The following is a 16,876-nucleotide window of genomic DNA, read 5'->3' on the forward strand; positions in this document are numbered from 1 at the left end:
TTAGTCCTGCAACACCTACCACTGGGGAAAGATATATAAGGATCTTCCTTCAATCCTTAAATTAATACATACTACTACCAAATTCACATTGCAATTTCTATCTGAAGGAGAATGGAAAAAAATTAAGCAATAGACAGTAAACCTGATAACTCTATCAGTTACTAAGTGTATACAAAGTGTCCTCTACTCAGTGAAAGGAGATGAAGGCTTTGAAAACCGTGAACCAAAATCCTTTGTATTGCTGCTCTTTTCTGCATTGTAATTCCTTTCTTAGTCATCAGAATAGTGTTTACATCACTCCAATTTAGTGCCTGCCTTGGGTTAACACTGCACATTTTAGAAGTGATTTAAAAGAAGCTGGATAGGCTTTGGGGTAAAGAAGTGGCCAGAAGAAATAAGTGAGATTCTGCAGTAGCAGATGAGGGAGGGAGGGACTGAGCAATGACCAGGAGAATGTCAATATTTCTGGGAGGCTTGCAGGCACTGGATTTGGTGCAGACACACCGAATAAGGCTCAACTGATGCTTATTTTGAAATAAAGGAATGATGTGACCTTAAGGGGCTGATAAACTTATGTTTGCAGGCCTGATTAAACCTGTAGACTGGCAACCTTTCACCTTCAAATGGCAACAGCTGTCATTGATTAGAAAAGTGAAGCAACAGTGGCATTAGTTACCATCATAAGAATATGACAGGGGTCCAATGGTAAGGTAACTAATGCCACTGGATTTGTATAAGTTTCAAGCCAATTTTCAAGCCAAAGTTAATTTTTGTAGTACAATATCCTGAGTCCAGATATTTCTATTTAAAATTTAGCTTTAAATTTTAAATAGAAATATTCTATTTCTATTTCTCCTTCAACATCACAGTCAGTATATAAATAACACTTTCAATGGTTGCATTTATATAAAATCTTACCTTTAAAAATGTATCTAAAGAGCCATTTTCCATATACTCTGTCACGATCATCACTGGTTTACCTGAAAAGAGCACAGTGGTATAAACTGCTGCTTTTTTATTTTGTAGTCTTATCTAGGAAAAGTATGCATACTAAGTCGCTTTTGTCATGTCCAGCTATTTTGCATGCCTATAGCCCACCAGGCTCCTCTCTCCATGAGATTCTCCAAGCAAGAATACTGGACTGGATTGCCATGCTCTCTTCCAAGGGATATTCCCGACTCAGGGATCAAACCTACGTCTTTTGTGTCCACCGGAGTTGGTAGGCAAGTTCTTTATCAGTAGTGCCATCTTTACCTGGAAGTTTTCATTTTTGTGTGCAAATTATATATATATATATATTTATGTAAATATATATATAAATATATATATATATATATATATATAAAACTGTCCTCTTTGAGTAGCAAGTAAATTCCTGGCATGATGATATCTTAGCATATGCTAAATGGGGTCAGAGAGAAGACAGTATCACAAGAATGATAAAGATTGACATTTAAGATGAAAAAAATTTCAATATCAAAGTCCATTTGTGTAGAAAATGAGTTTAAGGATGAATTTCATTTTAATAGAGGTAATGATATGAAATGCCAAATAATAATATCCAGGAAACACATTCATTTTTCTCACAAGTTAGTTCAGTTGCTCAGCCGTGTCCGACTCTTTGCGACCCCATGACCTGCATGCAGCATGCCAAGCCTCCCTGTCCATCACCAACTCCTGGAGTTTACCCAAACTTATGTCCAATGAGTTGGTGATGCCATCCAACCATCTCATCCTTTGTTGTCCTCTTCTCCTCCTGCCTTCAATATTTCCCAACATCAGGGTCTTTTCAAATGAGGCAGCTCTTTGCATGAGGTGGACAAAGTACTGGAGTTTCAATTTCAACATCAGTCCTTCCAATGAACACCCAGAACTGATCTCCTTTAGGATGGACTGGTTGGATCTCCTTGCAGTCGAAGGGACTCTCAAGAGTCGTCTCCAACACCACAGTTCAAAAGCATCAATTCTTTGGTGCTCAGCTTTCTTTACAGTCCAACTCTCACATCCATACATGACTACTGGAAAAACCACAGCCTTGACTAGACAGACCTTTGTTGACAAAGTTATGTCTCTGCTTTTCAATATGCTGTCTAGATTGGTCATAACTTTCCTTCCAAGGAGTAAGCGTCTTTTAATTTCATGGCTGCAATCACCATCTGCAGTGATTTTGCAGCCACAAAAACAAAGTCAGCCACTGTTTCCCCATCTATTTGCCATAAAGTGATGGGACCGGATGCCATGATCTTAGTTTTCTGAATGTTGAGCTTTAAGCCAACTTTTTCACTCTCCTCTTTCACCTTCATCAAGAGGTGCTTTAGTTCTTCTTCACTTTCTGTCATAAGGGTGGTGCCATCTGCATACCTGAGGTTATTGATATTTCTCCTGGCAATCTTGATTCCAGCCTGTGCTTCCTCCAGCCCAGCATTTCTCATGATGTACTCTGCATATAAGTTAAATAAGCAGAGTGACTATAGACAGCCTTGACGTACTCCTTTTTCTATTTGGAACCAGTCTGTTGTTCCATGTCCAGTTCTAACTGTTGCTTCCTGACCTGCATGCAGATTTCTCAAGAGGCAGGTCAGGTGGTCTGGTATTCCCATCTCTTTCAGAATTTTCCACAGTTTGTTGTGATCCACACAGTCAAAGGCTTTGGCATGGTCAATAAAGCAGAAATAGATATTTTTCTGGAACTCTCTTGCTTTTTCGATGATCCATCAGATGTTGGCAATTTGGAACCAGTCTGCTGTTCCATGTCCAGTCGCTAAGAGTCGAACATGACTGAGCGACTTCACTTTCACTTTTCACTTTCATGCATTGGAGAAGGAAATGGCAACCCACTTCAGTACTCTACCCTGGAAAATCTCATGGACAGAGGAGCCTGGTGGTGGGCTGCAGTCCACAGGGTCGCTAAGAGTAGGACACGACTGAAGTGATTTAGCAGCAGTAGCAGTACCAGAGTGGATTGCCATTTCCTTCTCCAGGGGATCTTCCCAACCCAGGAATCGAACCCAGGTCTCCTGCATTGCAGGCAGATTCTTTACCAAGTGAGCTATGAGAGAAGTCCACAATAAGGGAAATGAAGCCTATCAATTATGAAATGCACTATAATTAATTTAATGGCATTGTCCAGAAAGGTACCTGTATTTTACTTGAGAAGTGACTAAATAATAACTGTTTTGGCACAGGGACCTACATGTCCAAAGTTCCACCAGCCACAATGCTGGAATATTGAAATGTGCTGCTATACGAGACATCACTCCTTCATCTGTCTGATTTCAGGAATTCAGAAGTACTCGGAGATGAAGCTGAGTAGGCATACAAAAGGGACATGCAGGTAACCCTGTCTTCAGCTTTTTATCAAACAGTATGGAAGTATTTTTAAAAAATTATAGGTATTAGCACCAAAGAGTGTGTACTTACTGAACACCAGCTCTGAACAAACTAGAAAAAGGGCTACGTTTTCAGGAATCAGCCTGCATTTCAGGAATCTGCCCTGTGAAGCTCTTTGTCTTTCATTTACAGAAATCTGCTGAGGGCATTGTCAGAGTTTAACTGGAATTGGAAGAACTGAATTCCAGCAGATATCTAAGGGATATGGTTGAAACTTTCTTTCATCAGCACCTCTCAGTCCCTACCATGTGAGAACTGAATTCCAGCAGATATCCAAGGGATGTAGACGAAGCTTTCCTTCATCAGCACCTCAGTCCCTACCATGTGAGCAGATGCCTTGTCCATCAAAGTGAAGACTTTGTCAATATCTACCTTTACCTCCTCTACCCCAAGTCTTTTACGATTACAGTACCACCTCTATATTACTACAACACAAACTTCAGTTTCCTTCTGTTCTCTTTTTCTAGAATTTCTTCTTTGCATCTATCCTCTAATTTTTTAGACCCTCTTCTTACAGTTATGGGTTAGTGTAAATATTTATTATGGCTCTCCCAAGGTCTCCTGAGCAGGAGTTGGATAAATCCTTATGTAAAAAATCTCTTTCTTAGGCAAATTTGTTTCTTAAATTCAACTCAAGTTCACTGAGCTTAGATGAAAGAATTCACAATCTAAAGAGAATGAACTGATCATAAACCTTACTGTTATTAAATAGTATATATTTGGAAACAAAAAAAATGGCTACTTTTTTAGGGAGTTAGACACCTGGTTTCTCTCCTATAAAGTTTTTCTGGGGTTCATCACCTAATTTTAAAAGTTTGGGAGAATGGCATTGAAACATGTATAATATCATGTATGAAACGAGTCGCCAGTCCAGGTTCGATGCTGGATGCTTGGGGCTGGTGCACTGGGACGACCCAGAGGGTATGGGGAGGGAGGAGGGAGGAGGGTTCAGGATGGGGAACACAGGTATACCTGTGGCAGATTCATTTCAATCTTTGGCAAAACTAATACAATATTGGAAAGTTTAAAAATAAAATTAAATTAAAAAAAATAAAAGTCAGATACATTGTTTATGATGGTGTAGGTTGTATTTTCAATAGCAAAAGTGTTATTTGAAAAATATGATAGGGACCTAAAATGCCTCTCATATTTCAGAAAATGATGCTACTGCTGCTAAGTCACTTCAGTCATGTCCAACTCTGTGTGACCCCATAGATGGCAGCCCACCAGGCTTCGCCACCCCTGGGATTCTCCAGGCAAGAACACTGGAGTGGGTTGCCATTTCCTCCTCCAATGCATGAAAGTTAAAAGTGAAAGTGAAATCGCTCAGTTGTGTCCGACTCTTCGCGACCCCATGGACTGCAGCCTACCAGGCTCCACCGTCCATGGGATTTTCCAGGCAAGAGTACTGGAGTGGGTTGCCATTGCCTTTTCGGTCAGAAGATGGGGGAAAAGCAATAAAAATGCATATTTGCAAATAAGCATGCCCTTCTTTTCTTGACAAGAATAAAAAAATTCATGAACCATCCGATTATTTTTTTTGTTTGAGCCATTTTAATGATAATTATATTTAGTTTGGCTTATGTTTTGTCTCAGTTCCTGCTAGCCTGCAAAGATGACATAGTAATAATTAATGTGGCTTACTCTAACCATTGTAAACTCAATAAAATGGTATAAATCATTTTCCATTATCCAGTTGAAGTACAAAGAGTAGATTGGCCAATAATTTTGAAAGCATATTATAAAAAATCAATATAAAAAGAGCTCATAAAGCATGTTAAAACATGATTTTAATCTGAGAGTGGAGTTTTTATATTACTTTATGTTATTTACTAAGGACCCAGTTCAGGCAGAGTCTAAGCAGTAATAGAAACAGATTATTCGAGGAATTTGCCTAGGTCATATTTTATCATTTTGTATTGATAATCATAAAACAGCTACAGTTTGTTGATTTATGGAGCATCCACTTCTTACAAGTCATGATATTAATTTTAACTGTCATCAAGATTGTGTAACACTGATATTACAAATGAATCTTTTCAGAGAGAAAAAGTGTGGCTTAAAAAGATTCAATATATTACCTGAGTTGATTAGTGCAAGTTATAAAAAACAAAGCTGGGAATCAAATTCAGGTCTACCTATGAGAGCTGTTTTCCTTCCCTCCACACTATGATGCCTATAATTTCCAAATTTATTTTAAATTTCATTTTAAAACTTAAAAGATACTCTTTTGTGTTATATTAAGTTTGATAATAATGACTGTGCCACACCATCCGGCTCATGCATAAATGGTAGATCCAGTGGGAATGCAGTTGCTCTCAATAAATAACATATTCTTACAAACAATCATTACTTATGGATGCTCCAAGCATTTGGCAGTGTTCAATAGTGAAGTGGATAGGTCTTGGGTTCTATAATACTTATCTGAAGAATCTAAAGTGTTCAAACCCATAGAAAAATAAAGCAGAATGGTGGCTGCCAGTGCTTTGGGAAGGGAAAGGGGGGATTTCTGTTTCATGGGTATGTAGTTTCAATTATGCGAGACAAGAAGTTTCTAGAAATTAGCCATACCACATTGTGCTTACAATGAACAAAACTGTACTGTGTAATCTGCACTTAAAATTTTAATAGGGTAGATATCATGATATATGGGTTTCTCTTGTCACAATAAAACAAAACTTCATCTGCTGCCTTACTGATGTTTTTTTGTTGCTCATGTCCAACAAAATTCAAGAAAGGAGATAACACATCATTTCTTTTAAAGCAGTCTCTTTTCATAAGCTATCTCAAAATTAGGTTAAACAAACTTTGGGGAATGTTGACTTAGCCCTTGTTTTTCAGAGCATGGCCCTTGACAAGTGGCATAGCTATCACCCAAGAGAGAGCTTGTTAGAAATGCAAAAATCTCAGAGCCCAAACCAATCTATGTAAACAGAGTCTGCATTCTAGCAATATCTTCAGAGGCACATTATATTTTGAGAAACACTGAAATAGGCTGCATCACAAGAGTTGTAGCTAAATCCAGGCTTATTCTTTTATTTGCATTGATACTAACCTGCTTTTCTGAAACCAGGAGTGCATCAGGAAACACAATGTATCACTTAAGGAGATAAGGGAGCATTTAATTTAGAAACATCATAATTCACTGGAAAACAGCTGTCACTTGGTTTCTCTTAGAAACATTTTACCAGATTTGTAAATAATTAAAAGTAAGCCTATGCTTATAGTGGCCCAGCTGGTAAAGAATCTGCTTGTAATGTAGAAGACAGAGGTTCAATCCTTGGGTAGGGAAAATCCTCTGAAGAAGGAAATGGCAACCCATTCAAGTATTCTTGCATGGAAAATCCCATGGACAGAGGATCCTGGTGGGCTACAATCCATGGGGTAGCAAAGAGGTGGACACGACTGAATGTCTGAGTATATTATTATATTTCTATATCTGTAGTTTTATTTTGCTATGCCATTCTATATATTTGGCTGGTATTCCATTTAGTGCATTAATACTTGTAGCTTCTTGAAATTACTTTTATTTTTATTCCAAGGGAAGCTTGGAATAACAAATATCACAATTCAATTATTAATGGTCAACCAGAAAATGGGATCTTGTGCTTGTAGTAGGAATAGATAATGCTTATTAAGCAGTGGAGTGGGAAGGGAGGAGATCGTATGGGGCAATCAGAACTTAGCAGGGCACTGAGATTAATTCCACTTATAAAATTATGCAATTTTAATTTTGGGAAAGATTATAAAATCAAAAACCTCTATACCTTACCTGAGACAGGAGCATGGAAAAGCTAAAAGTTTCTTCTATTAAGTAGACATTTCAAGCTTTCCATAATATCCTCTTTTATTTCAGATTGTTTACATTGATATAAACTTTTTCATTAGCTGCTCATTTATCAAGTTAAAAATGAATCAGAACGTCTCTGACATTAGTGAAGGTGGATAATTACTTGTGAACTCAGAGATTATCAACTTTGTACAGGAGCTGAGGAATCTAAGAATTAAAATTGTGACAGCTTTCTTTTATTAATAATGAAATTGACTTTAAATCACAAGGTTTGATTTACTAATAGTCAATCTTTGAGCCAGGAAATCTTTCTTTCTACAGGTATCTATCTTTCTGGTGAGTAAGATTTAGCTTTTATCAGAGACAGCACTTGGAGAAGGAAATGGCAACCCATTCCAGTATTCTTCCCTAGAGAATCCTGTGGACAGAGGAGCCTGGTGGGCTGCTGTCCATGGGGTTGCACAGAGTCAGACACGACTGAAGTGACTTAACATGCATGCATGCATTGGAGAAGGAAATGGCAACCCACTGCAGTATTCTTGCCTGGAGAATCCCAGGGACAGACAAGCCTGGTGGGCTGTTGTCTATGGGGTCACACAGAGTCGGATAGGACTGAAGCGACTTAGCAGCAGCAGCAGCAGAGACAGCACTTGTAAATATCTAATAAATATTTTGTTTATTTATTATACCTCTCTCTATGCCCTTATAATGCAAAACAAGTATCTGGGGGCAGCATGTTGTAGAAAGAAGAACCTGCAAGGTTTGGAACTTGCAAAGAACATTCATGAAAGGACAGGGAATGAATGAGAGGAGTCTGGTAAGAGCTTAATTTGAAGATGTAATAGAATAATAGATGTCTGGCATCCATTCTACTTCAGTGTTAAATTTGTTTATTTCCATCATGGTTTATCCTGATAATGGCTCATAGAATTGTTTCCTTTTGTGAAATGGAAGATGTAAAATCGAAGCATACTCATACTGCAAACATCTTCATTTATACTTTCAGGGTCCAATCTTATACAACTGGATGCTTATAAGCTTCTCAAAAGTAACTTGTCCACAATGGAACTACTGATTACCAACCACAGTCTTGCTCCTCCTGAAGCTTTCCCCATAAATGGCAATTCCTTTCTTTAAGGGACTCTGGACAACAGTAATTTAAAATTATCATTGACTCTTCTCTTTATCTCACATTCCACATCTAATTCATAAGAAGCTTTCCTGTGATTGCCTTCAAAACATCTACAGAATTCAACTACTACTCACCATCTTGTTAGATTACTACCCTGATCTAACCCTAATGAGATGTGAATGACTGTAGTCTCCTCACTCTCTTTCCATTTCAACACTGACTTCTACCATCTTTATTCAACACAGCATCCTGACTAATCCTATTAAAGTAGAAATAAGATTCCATCACATCTTGGCTCCAAAGCTCAGATTAAGAGACAGTCTTTGCAGGGACCAAAGTGTTCACATACCATATAAGCTCCTATTACATCTTCAACTTAAGCTTTTACCAGGCTCCTCTCATTCATTCCATTGTACCAACATTGGCCCTGTGGTTTCCATTTTATGGAATCTTCCATTTTATACAAGTTCCATTCAAGCCTTGCAGGTCCTTCTTTCTATACTACACTGTCCTCAGATATCTGTAAGGCCCACACCTTCAATTTATTCAAGCATTATTAGACAGATCTTTCTCTAAAATAGAAACCAACAACTCTCAATAGAAACAATCCATAATCTCCTAATTTAGCGCTACTTTTTTTCATTTAATGTATTGTAAATGTATTTGTTTAATTAGTTTCTGTCTCCCTAACTCAAAGGTAAGCTCCATAAAGGCAGGAAATCAGTTTGTTTAATCTCCACTGTATCCTATGGATTAATAAGGATAAACATTTAGTAGGTGATCCATTAATACCTTTTGAATAAATAAATGTTTCTTGTCATATGTATAGTGAATAATGATATATGAAGTTAGTTATGTACACTGCTTAAGAGTTTGGATTTTGGAGTCATATAGAATCATTTCTAAATCTGGTATTGTCCTATGTTATATTTATGATATCAGATAAGGTATTTCACCTCTTTAAAGTTAAATTTTCCTATCTGTAAGTTGAGAACAAATACTATCTTCAGGATAGCATTGTTGTGCACATTAAAGGAGATAATACATAAAAAGTATTAACATACCACATTCTTAAAGTAATGTTAATGATAAGTAGTGGTTATATCCTTGGATTGGGAAGATCCCCTGGAGAATGAAATCGAAACCCACTCCAGTATGCCTCCCTGGAAAATTCCACGGACAGAGGAGCCTGGGGCTACAGTCCATAAGGTCTCTAAAGAGTCAGACATGACTTAGCAGCTAAACAGCAACAACATCCTTTACTTTGAACCTATGTGTGTCTTTAGCTCTGAAATATATGTGTGTGTGGTGGTTATAACTGCTATATGCAAGGTCTTGTGAAAAGATCCTCATGCACTTTCCTTTGTATGCCTTTTAACTTTTTCCCTAAAACATTCATGGTTTTATAGAACAAAGTTATTTAAATTAAAATATAACCTTTATATCACTTTAACTCATTTAAAATTTTTAGATAACTGCAATTTAGTCATTGAGTCATTTAATATTATTATTTTTTTAAACTTATTTTATTGATTTATTTTTGGTTGTGCTGGGATTTGTTGCTGCACAGGTTTTTCTCTAGTTGAGTTTTCAGTGAGTGGGGATTAGTCTCTAATTGTGATGTATGAGCTTCTCATTTCAACGGCTTCTCTTGTTGTGGAGGACATGCTCTAGGGTGCACAGTTCCAGCCTAGCTCCCAGGCTCTAGAGCACAGATTAGTTGTGCCACATGGACTTAGTTGTCCCATGGCATGTGGGATCATCTCAGATCAAGGATTGAACTCATGTCTCCTGCATTGGCAGACAGATTTTTTTACCACTGAGCCATCAGGGAAGCCTAATCAATCCTGCATTTAAAAAAAAAAAAAAATAGGGTTAAGATTACCTAATGTGTCTGGTCCTATGACAGACACTAGAGACACTGTAAACACATATCAAGTTCAAGAAGTTCATCATGTAGTAGGATAATATATGTATAGAGAGATAACTATGATATAACGGGAAGCAGATAAATGCATCTAGAATTTGTAAGATTGTCTCTGGCTGAGAATTCATTCATTCAACAAATACATGGAATCCTATATGTGCTGAGTACTGATCTAGAAACGGGTGCATGTGTGCTCGGTTGCTCAGCTGTCCGACTGTTTGCAACCCTATAGACTGTAGCCTGCCATGCTCCTCTGTCCATAGGATTTTTCAGGCAAGAATACTGGAGTGGGTTACCATTTCCTCCTCCAGGGTATCTTTCCAACCCAGGGACTGAACCTGCATCTCCTTTATTGCATGTGGATTCTTTATTTACTGAGCCACTGGGGAAGCCCTGATCTAGCAACCTGGAGATGAGCAAAATAAAACACATGTAGAGCTCGGATGCTTTCCTTTACTCAGCTACTCAACATTATTGAGTAGCTTACTCTCTGTAAGGCAGACAGTGAGGACAGAAGGGAAAATTAAGATAAATCATGCTGGTCTCATGGAGAATGTCTTATTTGAATAATCTTAAAGGTCAAGTAGAGCTGAGGAAAATGGAGAGGACACACTAAGGCTGAATGAAGTATCACCAAGGGGAAGAACAAGAACTAGGTAGAGATTTCTGGAAAAGAAATAGTATATAATGGAGATATGATCAAATTATATCAAGTATCAAAATATATGTATTCTGCTTGATTTGTTTGCTCCTGGTGATGAAGCAGGAGAGAAAAGTGATTTTGTGAAATGTATGAAATGGACTAATGTCCATTGGAAAATACCAAAATGGCAAGACTAGTTTGAAGACTGTTGGAATAGCCCTGGGCAATATATAATAAGGGCCTATAAAATAAAATGGACTTCATAGGATAGAAAATACTATATTTGAAAGATAATTACAAATTTACATAATAAGTCAGAATTGTCCTACAATTTAAACAATTAATTGTCATTGAATGTGCTATCTCCTCAGACACAGAAAGAAAAATAGGGAGACATTTCTTTCATTGTTATCTAGCATTTTGTTTAAAAGTATTAATTTTACAGGAGAACTAAAATATAACTGGCTTCCCTGGTGGCTCAGACAGTACAGAATCTGCCTACAATGTGGGTAACTGGGGTTGACCCCTGGGTCAGGAAGATCCCCTAATGGCAGGCAACCTACTCCAGTATTCTTGCCTGGAGAATTTCATGGACAGCCAGGCTACAGTTCATGGGATCACAAGGAGTTGGACATGACTGAGTGACTAACTCACACACACACACACAACTATGAATAATTCTAAGACTTTATTGAAATATTTATTCAATTTTGATAATATTTCCATGGGTGAGAAAAATAAATCTTAAAGAACAAAGAATGCTACAGTGGATAAATTATAATTTCCCTCTTAAATTTTGTTTCCTGAATCTATTTAAATAGTAAAAGCAGGCTCCATGTACGTTATATTAAAGCATCTTGCATTGCGAATAAGTCAATTAAGCCAGGAACTGTGGGTTTTTACATCATTTGTCATAAGGCTTCTGTAGAATATATATCTATTTATGATGTGACCTGTTTAACAACAAATCACAGAAGGAATCTGAAAGAGAGCCCATGTTTCTAGCAGGTGGGGTAGTAATACAGGAAAGAAGGTTCATGATGGCACCACCCTAAGCAGTGCTACTTCAGGCTCCCCACCTTTGCTTCAATCAGAAAAATCACAAGATTTAGTTGCACTTATGTCTCATTATCTGTGTGCTGCAGGTTGAGAATAATTGCTGAATAAATTAGCATCAGATCAGAGAGCATGAAATTAAGGACACAAATAAAGTGAGTTGCAACATGGTAAATTAAAAACAAGTTGAAGACTTTCTAGGTTGAATATCAAGAGCTACATTTATTAAGGGGAAACAGTTTCAACTCATATAGAACAAATAAGACAAAGAAATATTTTAAATATTTACATTTTGCTTTACACATATGTGTAGCTTCATGGCAGCAACATCAAAGAGAATATTTGATTAGAAGATTGGAAATGTTAAATCTGTATTTTCAACCACAGTCTTGTTTTTTTAAACTAGACTTTACAGAATTTAAAGATGATCATTTGTTGATGATGACATTTGCTTCCAAAAACAAAGGTCTCAAATGCATATAAAATAGTATATGACAAATTCACTTGTCTTACTTTGAGAAGTTTAGTTGTCTTTTATTGTCTCAGCCAGGACCATTCACATAAAACAAATTCTGTAATAAATTAAGGGTCTATAAAAGTAGGTGAATATTAGTTTTAATAATTTTTGGATCTTGTCTAATATTATCTGATGGTTTCCCTGATGGCTCAGATGTTAAAGAATCTGCCTGCAGTGCAGGAGACCTGGGTTCAATCCCTGGGTTGGGAAGATCCCCTGGGAAGGGAATAGCAACCCACTCCAGTATTCTTGCCTGGAGAATTCTATGGACCGTGGAGTCTGGTGGACTACAGTTCATGGGATTGCAAAGAGTCGGACACAACTGAGTGACTAACACTATTATTATCTGATGCATTTACTTAAATAGATTAAAATAAATACTTATTCACTAATACAATTATCTTCAATTTTATTCACACACACAAACATATCTTAATTTCATCTGCATAAAATTTTTATAAGGTAGGTATGATTTTTTCTTTTGTGTGACATTGAGGCTCAAAGTTTTAACTAAAGTGGCATGGATTGGTTCAGGTTTAAGTGTAATGGGTTAACATAAATATTTAGGATATTTCTGCTTCTTCAAGGAGCAAATATTTTTAGCCAGGGAGTTAAAAATATATATGCAAGAGAGAAAAAAAATAAATAAAAGATCTGAATAAGAGGTTTGGACCCAGTAAGGAATACTGCAGAAATTTACAAAAATCCTTACATTAGCACAGTGTTCAAAAGAAGGAGAGATTATTTCAGGGTTAAGTGATGAGGAATTATTTTGTGGAGTGGTGATGGAATTTGAATAAGGTTTTGTAGGAACTGCAAAGGTAGTTAGGTTTCAGAGAAAGAGGCAATGTAGGCAGGGTAACATATCAATTAAAATGGATTAGTAATGACATGGATATGGAGAATTTTAGAGTATAGGAAGAAAGATAAATGGAAAAGTAATAACCATGTATTTATTAATTACTTGCTCTGTGTCATGCCCATTTAAACATTACTTGTAATAATTCAAGTCACCTTCACAACATCACTATGAGGCATTCTTATCCCATGCCATTAGTGAGGAAACTCAGGTTCTGAATCTATCACTAACTTGTGCAAAGCCACATAGTAGTTCATGGCAGAAGCAAAATTAAAATCAGTGGATAGATCCATAGCCCATGTTCTTGATCATTATGTAGTACTGCCTTCTGTGATCATAATAGTGATCTGACACTCTTCTACACATTACAGCTTAACTCATTACAGGGTAGATTGGCTGCCTACGTATAGCCATTAGTTTTACATATATCCTTGAGGAAGTCATGGTCAGTGTTTATTTGAGGAAGTGAAATTTAACAGTCATATTAAGGATGAAAAGAAGACATAAAATAAATCAAAGATTTTGTATACTATTATACTGTGACTGTCATTAAGAAGTATGTTTTACAATAGATAGTACCTTTTTTGCATAGCAAATGATTATTCAATCACTGTTAACTCCTGTTTCCACAGCATCTATCCTGGTATATGCTATCACTAATGTCCTTCCAAAGTCCTTCCTCTCACATAGAATATAGCCCTGTTCAAGTTCTGATTTCATTTTACTGGCCCTGTGACACTCTCCCTCAGATCACATTCTAACTTAAAATATTCCTCCCCATTCATCACAGGACATGATTTTTGTAAAATCTTTTATTTTATTCCTTCCAGAAAAATTATTTTATTTGTCTCTCATTTGCCTCTTGCCCCTGCCCCTTACTTTTTTTTTAGGCATCAAGTGGAGGAAAGAAACATATCTAAGTTTGAAGAAACCCACATGTCTGCAGGTAATTTTATTTCTGTGTTATGTTCCTCCTCTGTAGGCATTCTTACTGGAGATGTGTATCTCTCTGATTCATAGAGAAAAACAATCTTCTAGCAAAACAGGCTGATTCAAAAGCTCTGTCAAGCATCAATATGATACTCTTAGCTAAGGTCTTTTTCTTCTGTGTTTTCATCTGTGACCTACTGTGAATGAATCATGATTTGAGAATTGACTGGTAATAAATCAGATTTTTTTTTTTGTTTCTTTTGTTCCTTTTTATTGTGAAAAAGCCATCTTTACTGCTGCTGTTGTTTTTGTTTTGTTTTCCATATTTAAAATCAAAGTGGTAAAAATGGACATCTAATCAATTACATTACTTTGTAGGATAAGAACACTTATTGAACATACATTGCTGCTATGCATATTTGGCATATATCATTTAAAACTGATTCATAGCAAATGGAAGTTGAACCAATGTTTAAAAAAAGTTTAAAGACTGTTCCTTGCCAAAAGTTTCAGATGATTTTACAAGTGGTATGTAGGGTATGAGGACTAAGGGAAGGAAAGAGAATACATAGGAATGGCAAAGAGAAAATGGATTAAAAGAAAATAAAGGCCTCGGTTATGTGTTACATAAATACTTTACTAGATGACTGAAAAATTATCTGAAATCCTTGTATTGAAACATTCAACACACAACCATATTTACAAGAAATTAACAAGAATTTGACAGATGAGAAATTTTAGCTATTTTTGAGTAAAAACAGGATTTGCTTTAACAAAATAATTAGTCTTAAGGAATGTTCCCAGTCTTCTGAGGCTATTGCTTTCTTTAGAACTATTAAAATATCTCAACCAAAAAAAGGAATAAAAGAAATACACCCAGCTCTAAAGAGCCACTTAAAAGGTGGCAGGCACCTATGGTTACAGTAATCCTATTAAATGTTAAACTTCAATGCCTCAATCGAAACTTTGAAGTTAATATTTCATTAGGATAAAAAGTGAAAGAGCCAAGAGGAAAAAAAAAAATGATACTTTTACTGTTTCTTTTATCTGGATACATTTTCTCTGGTGCTGAATTCATAGTAAGTGAGTTAATACATATGTTTAAAAAAATAAACAGAAATTCAGGCTCATTGAAGATCAGCTTTGACAAGAACCCACTGAAGTATAGGACACATATGAATATCAGAGAAACTCTTAATCGAATTATCATGCCCAGTGTTACATATATCCTGAAATTAACAAAACTTAGTAGAAGAAATTCAGATATTTATGGTCACACACACATGCATAGTTTGCCACTGTACTTACTTTTGGTCACGACACCCTCTAAGTGGATGATGTTAGGATGGTCAAACTGCCCCATGATACTTGCTTCCCCTAGGAAATCTCTGCGCTGTTTCTCAGTATAGCCTACTTTAAGGGTTTTAATCGCCACAGGTAATTCTCTCTTTCCTGGAAGTTTCAAACGTCCACTACAAACTTCACCAAATTCACCTTGTGATAAAGATGTAGAAAACACATAAACTCATTAAACATCTTTACTCTAAAATAGTACTCTAAAGTTCTCTTAGAATAGCAAGGTTTAGACAAAACAAAATTAAATGGGAGTCCAAATTTCCTTGTCATTGCTGAAAGACATTCATGGTCCATAGGGAAAAAAAAACACCTATGCGTGATCATGAAACACATTGGGGGTTATTAGTTTCATCTGTCTTACATATAGAACCCTTAATGGAAACATTAGAAAGAAACCAAAAGCAACTGACTGAAAACCACTTCCTTCTTCCTTTGCTTTCTACTATAGCAGTGACACTAATGAGAAAATAAGAAAAGATCATAGCAGGACAAAAAGGAAACAATCGTAATGAAGAGATGATTCATATACAAAATAATTGGATACTTGAATTTTGTAAATCTTTCTGGGCATTAAAAATTACATATGTATGACATATAGTAAATAGTAGATAGTAAAACACCATGTTTGAATATTTATTTTTGCTGGTTTATTTTTTTCATAAACTAGACATTTGCAGGTTTAAGTATGAGCTATGTAGAGGGTAGTAGTAAAATATGATCAATTATATACAACTTTGAAAGCAAGACAATTACAGAAGATTAAAAACATCTTGAGTTAGATCAGAACACTGATATTTTACACTCTATAATATAAACACAAGTTCAAAGTCCGAATTAAACACACTGTCTTACCTGCTCCAATAACTCTTTCAATGGTGATGCATGAAGCTTCTATCTCCTTGGCAAATTCATGGACAGCTTGATTGGGGTCCTCATAGGTATGTGGATCAATATAAGTTCTTACTCCTGGCAGTTTAACTGCAAAAATAAACAGGCATTAAAATAGAAGTATTGGTGATGGATGAATGAAATTACAAATGTTATTAACGTGCAACTATGGCTTAAATCCGTAATTTCTAGAAGTGGCAGAGCTGCAAGGACAGAGTCTTCTCCTGAGTTATAGGAGTCATTTGTACAACTATCTCACTTTTATAATTGTAGAAATCTGGATTGCTGGCATGCACATGAAGTGCATATGTGAGGACATATTTGAATAAATACATCTTTTAGCAGTAATGTTCAGGGAGTCAGTCTCTGAGGCAAACTAAGACATTTT

The 16,876-nt window shown here is 36.3% G+C and overlaps 1 protein-coding gene across 1 annotated transcript in view; it reads right to left on the reverse strand.

Annotated features, from left to right (window-relative positions):
- The window catches only part of EPHA5 (EPH receptor A5), a 99,598-nt gene that overhangs the window by 29,040 nt on the left and 53,682 nt on the right, over window positions 1-16,876 (reverse strand). The window contains exons 4-6 of the mRNA XM_055587405.1: window positions 16,453-16,578; window positions 15,553-15,738; window positions 919-980 (exon numbers count right to left, since the gene is read on the reverse strand). Of these exons, the coding sequence (XP_055443380.1) occupies window positions 919-980; window positions 15,553-15,738; window positions 16,453-16,578 (374 nt within the window). The remainder of the gene's footprint in view (window positions 1-918; window positions 981-15,552; window positions 15,739-16,452; window positions 16,579-16,876) is intronic.

This window comes from Bubalus kerabau, chromosome 7, assembly GCF_029407905.1.
Source record: "Bubalus kerabau isolate K-KA32 ecotype Philippines breed swamp buffalo chromosome 7, PCC_UOA_SB_1v2, whole genome shotgun sequence".
Taxonomy (NCBI): Eukaryota; Metazoa; Chordata; class Mammalia; order Artiodactyla; family Bovidae; genus Bubalus; species Bubalus kerabau.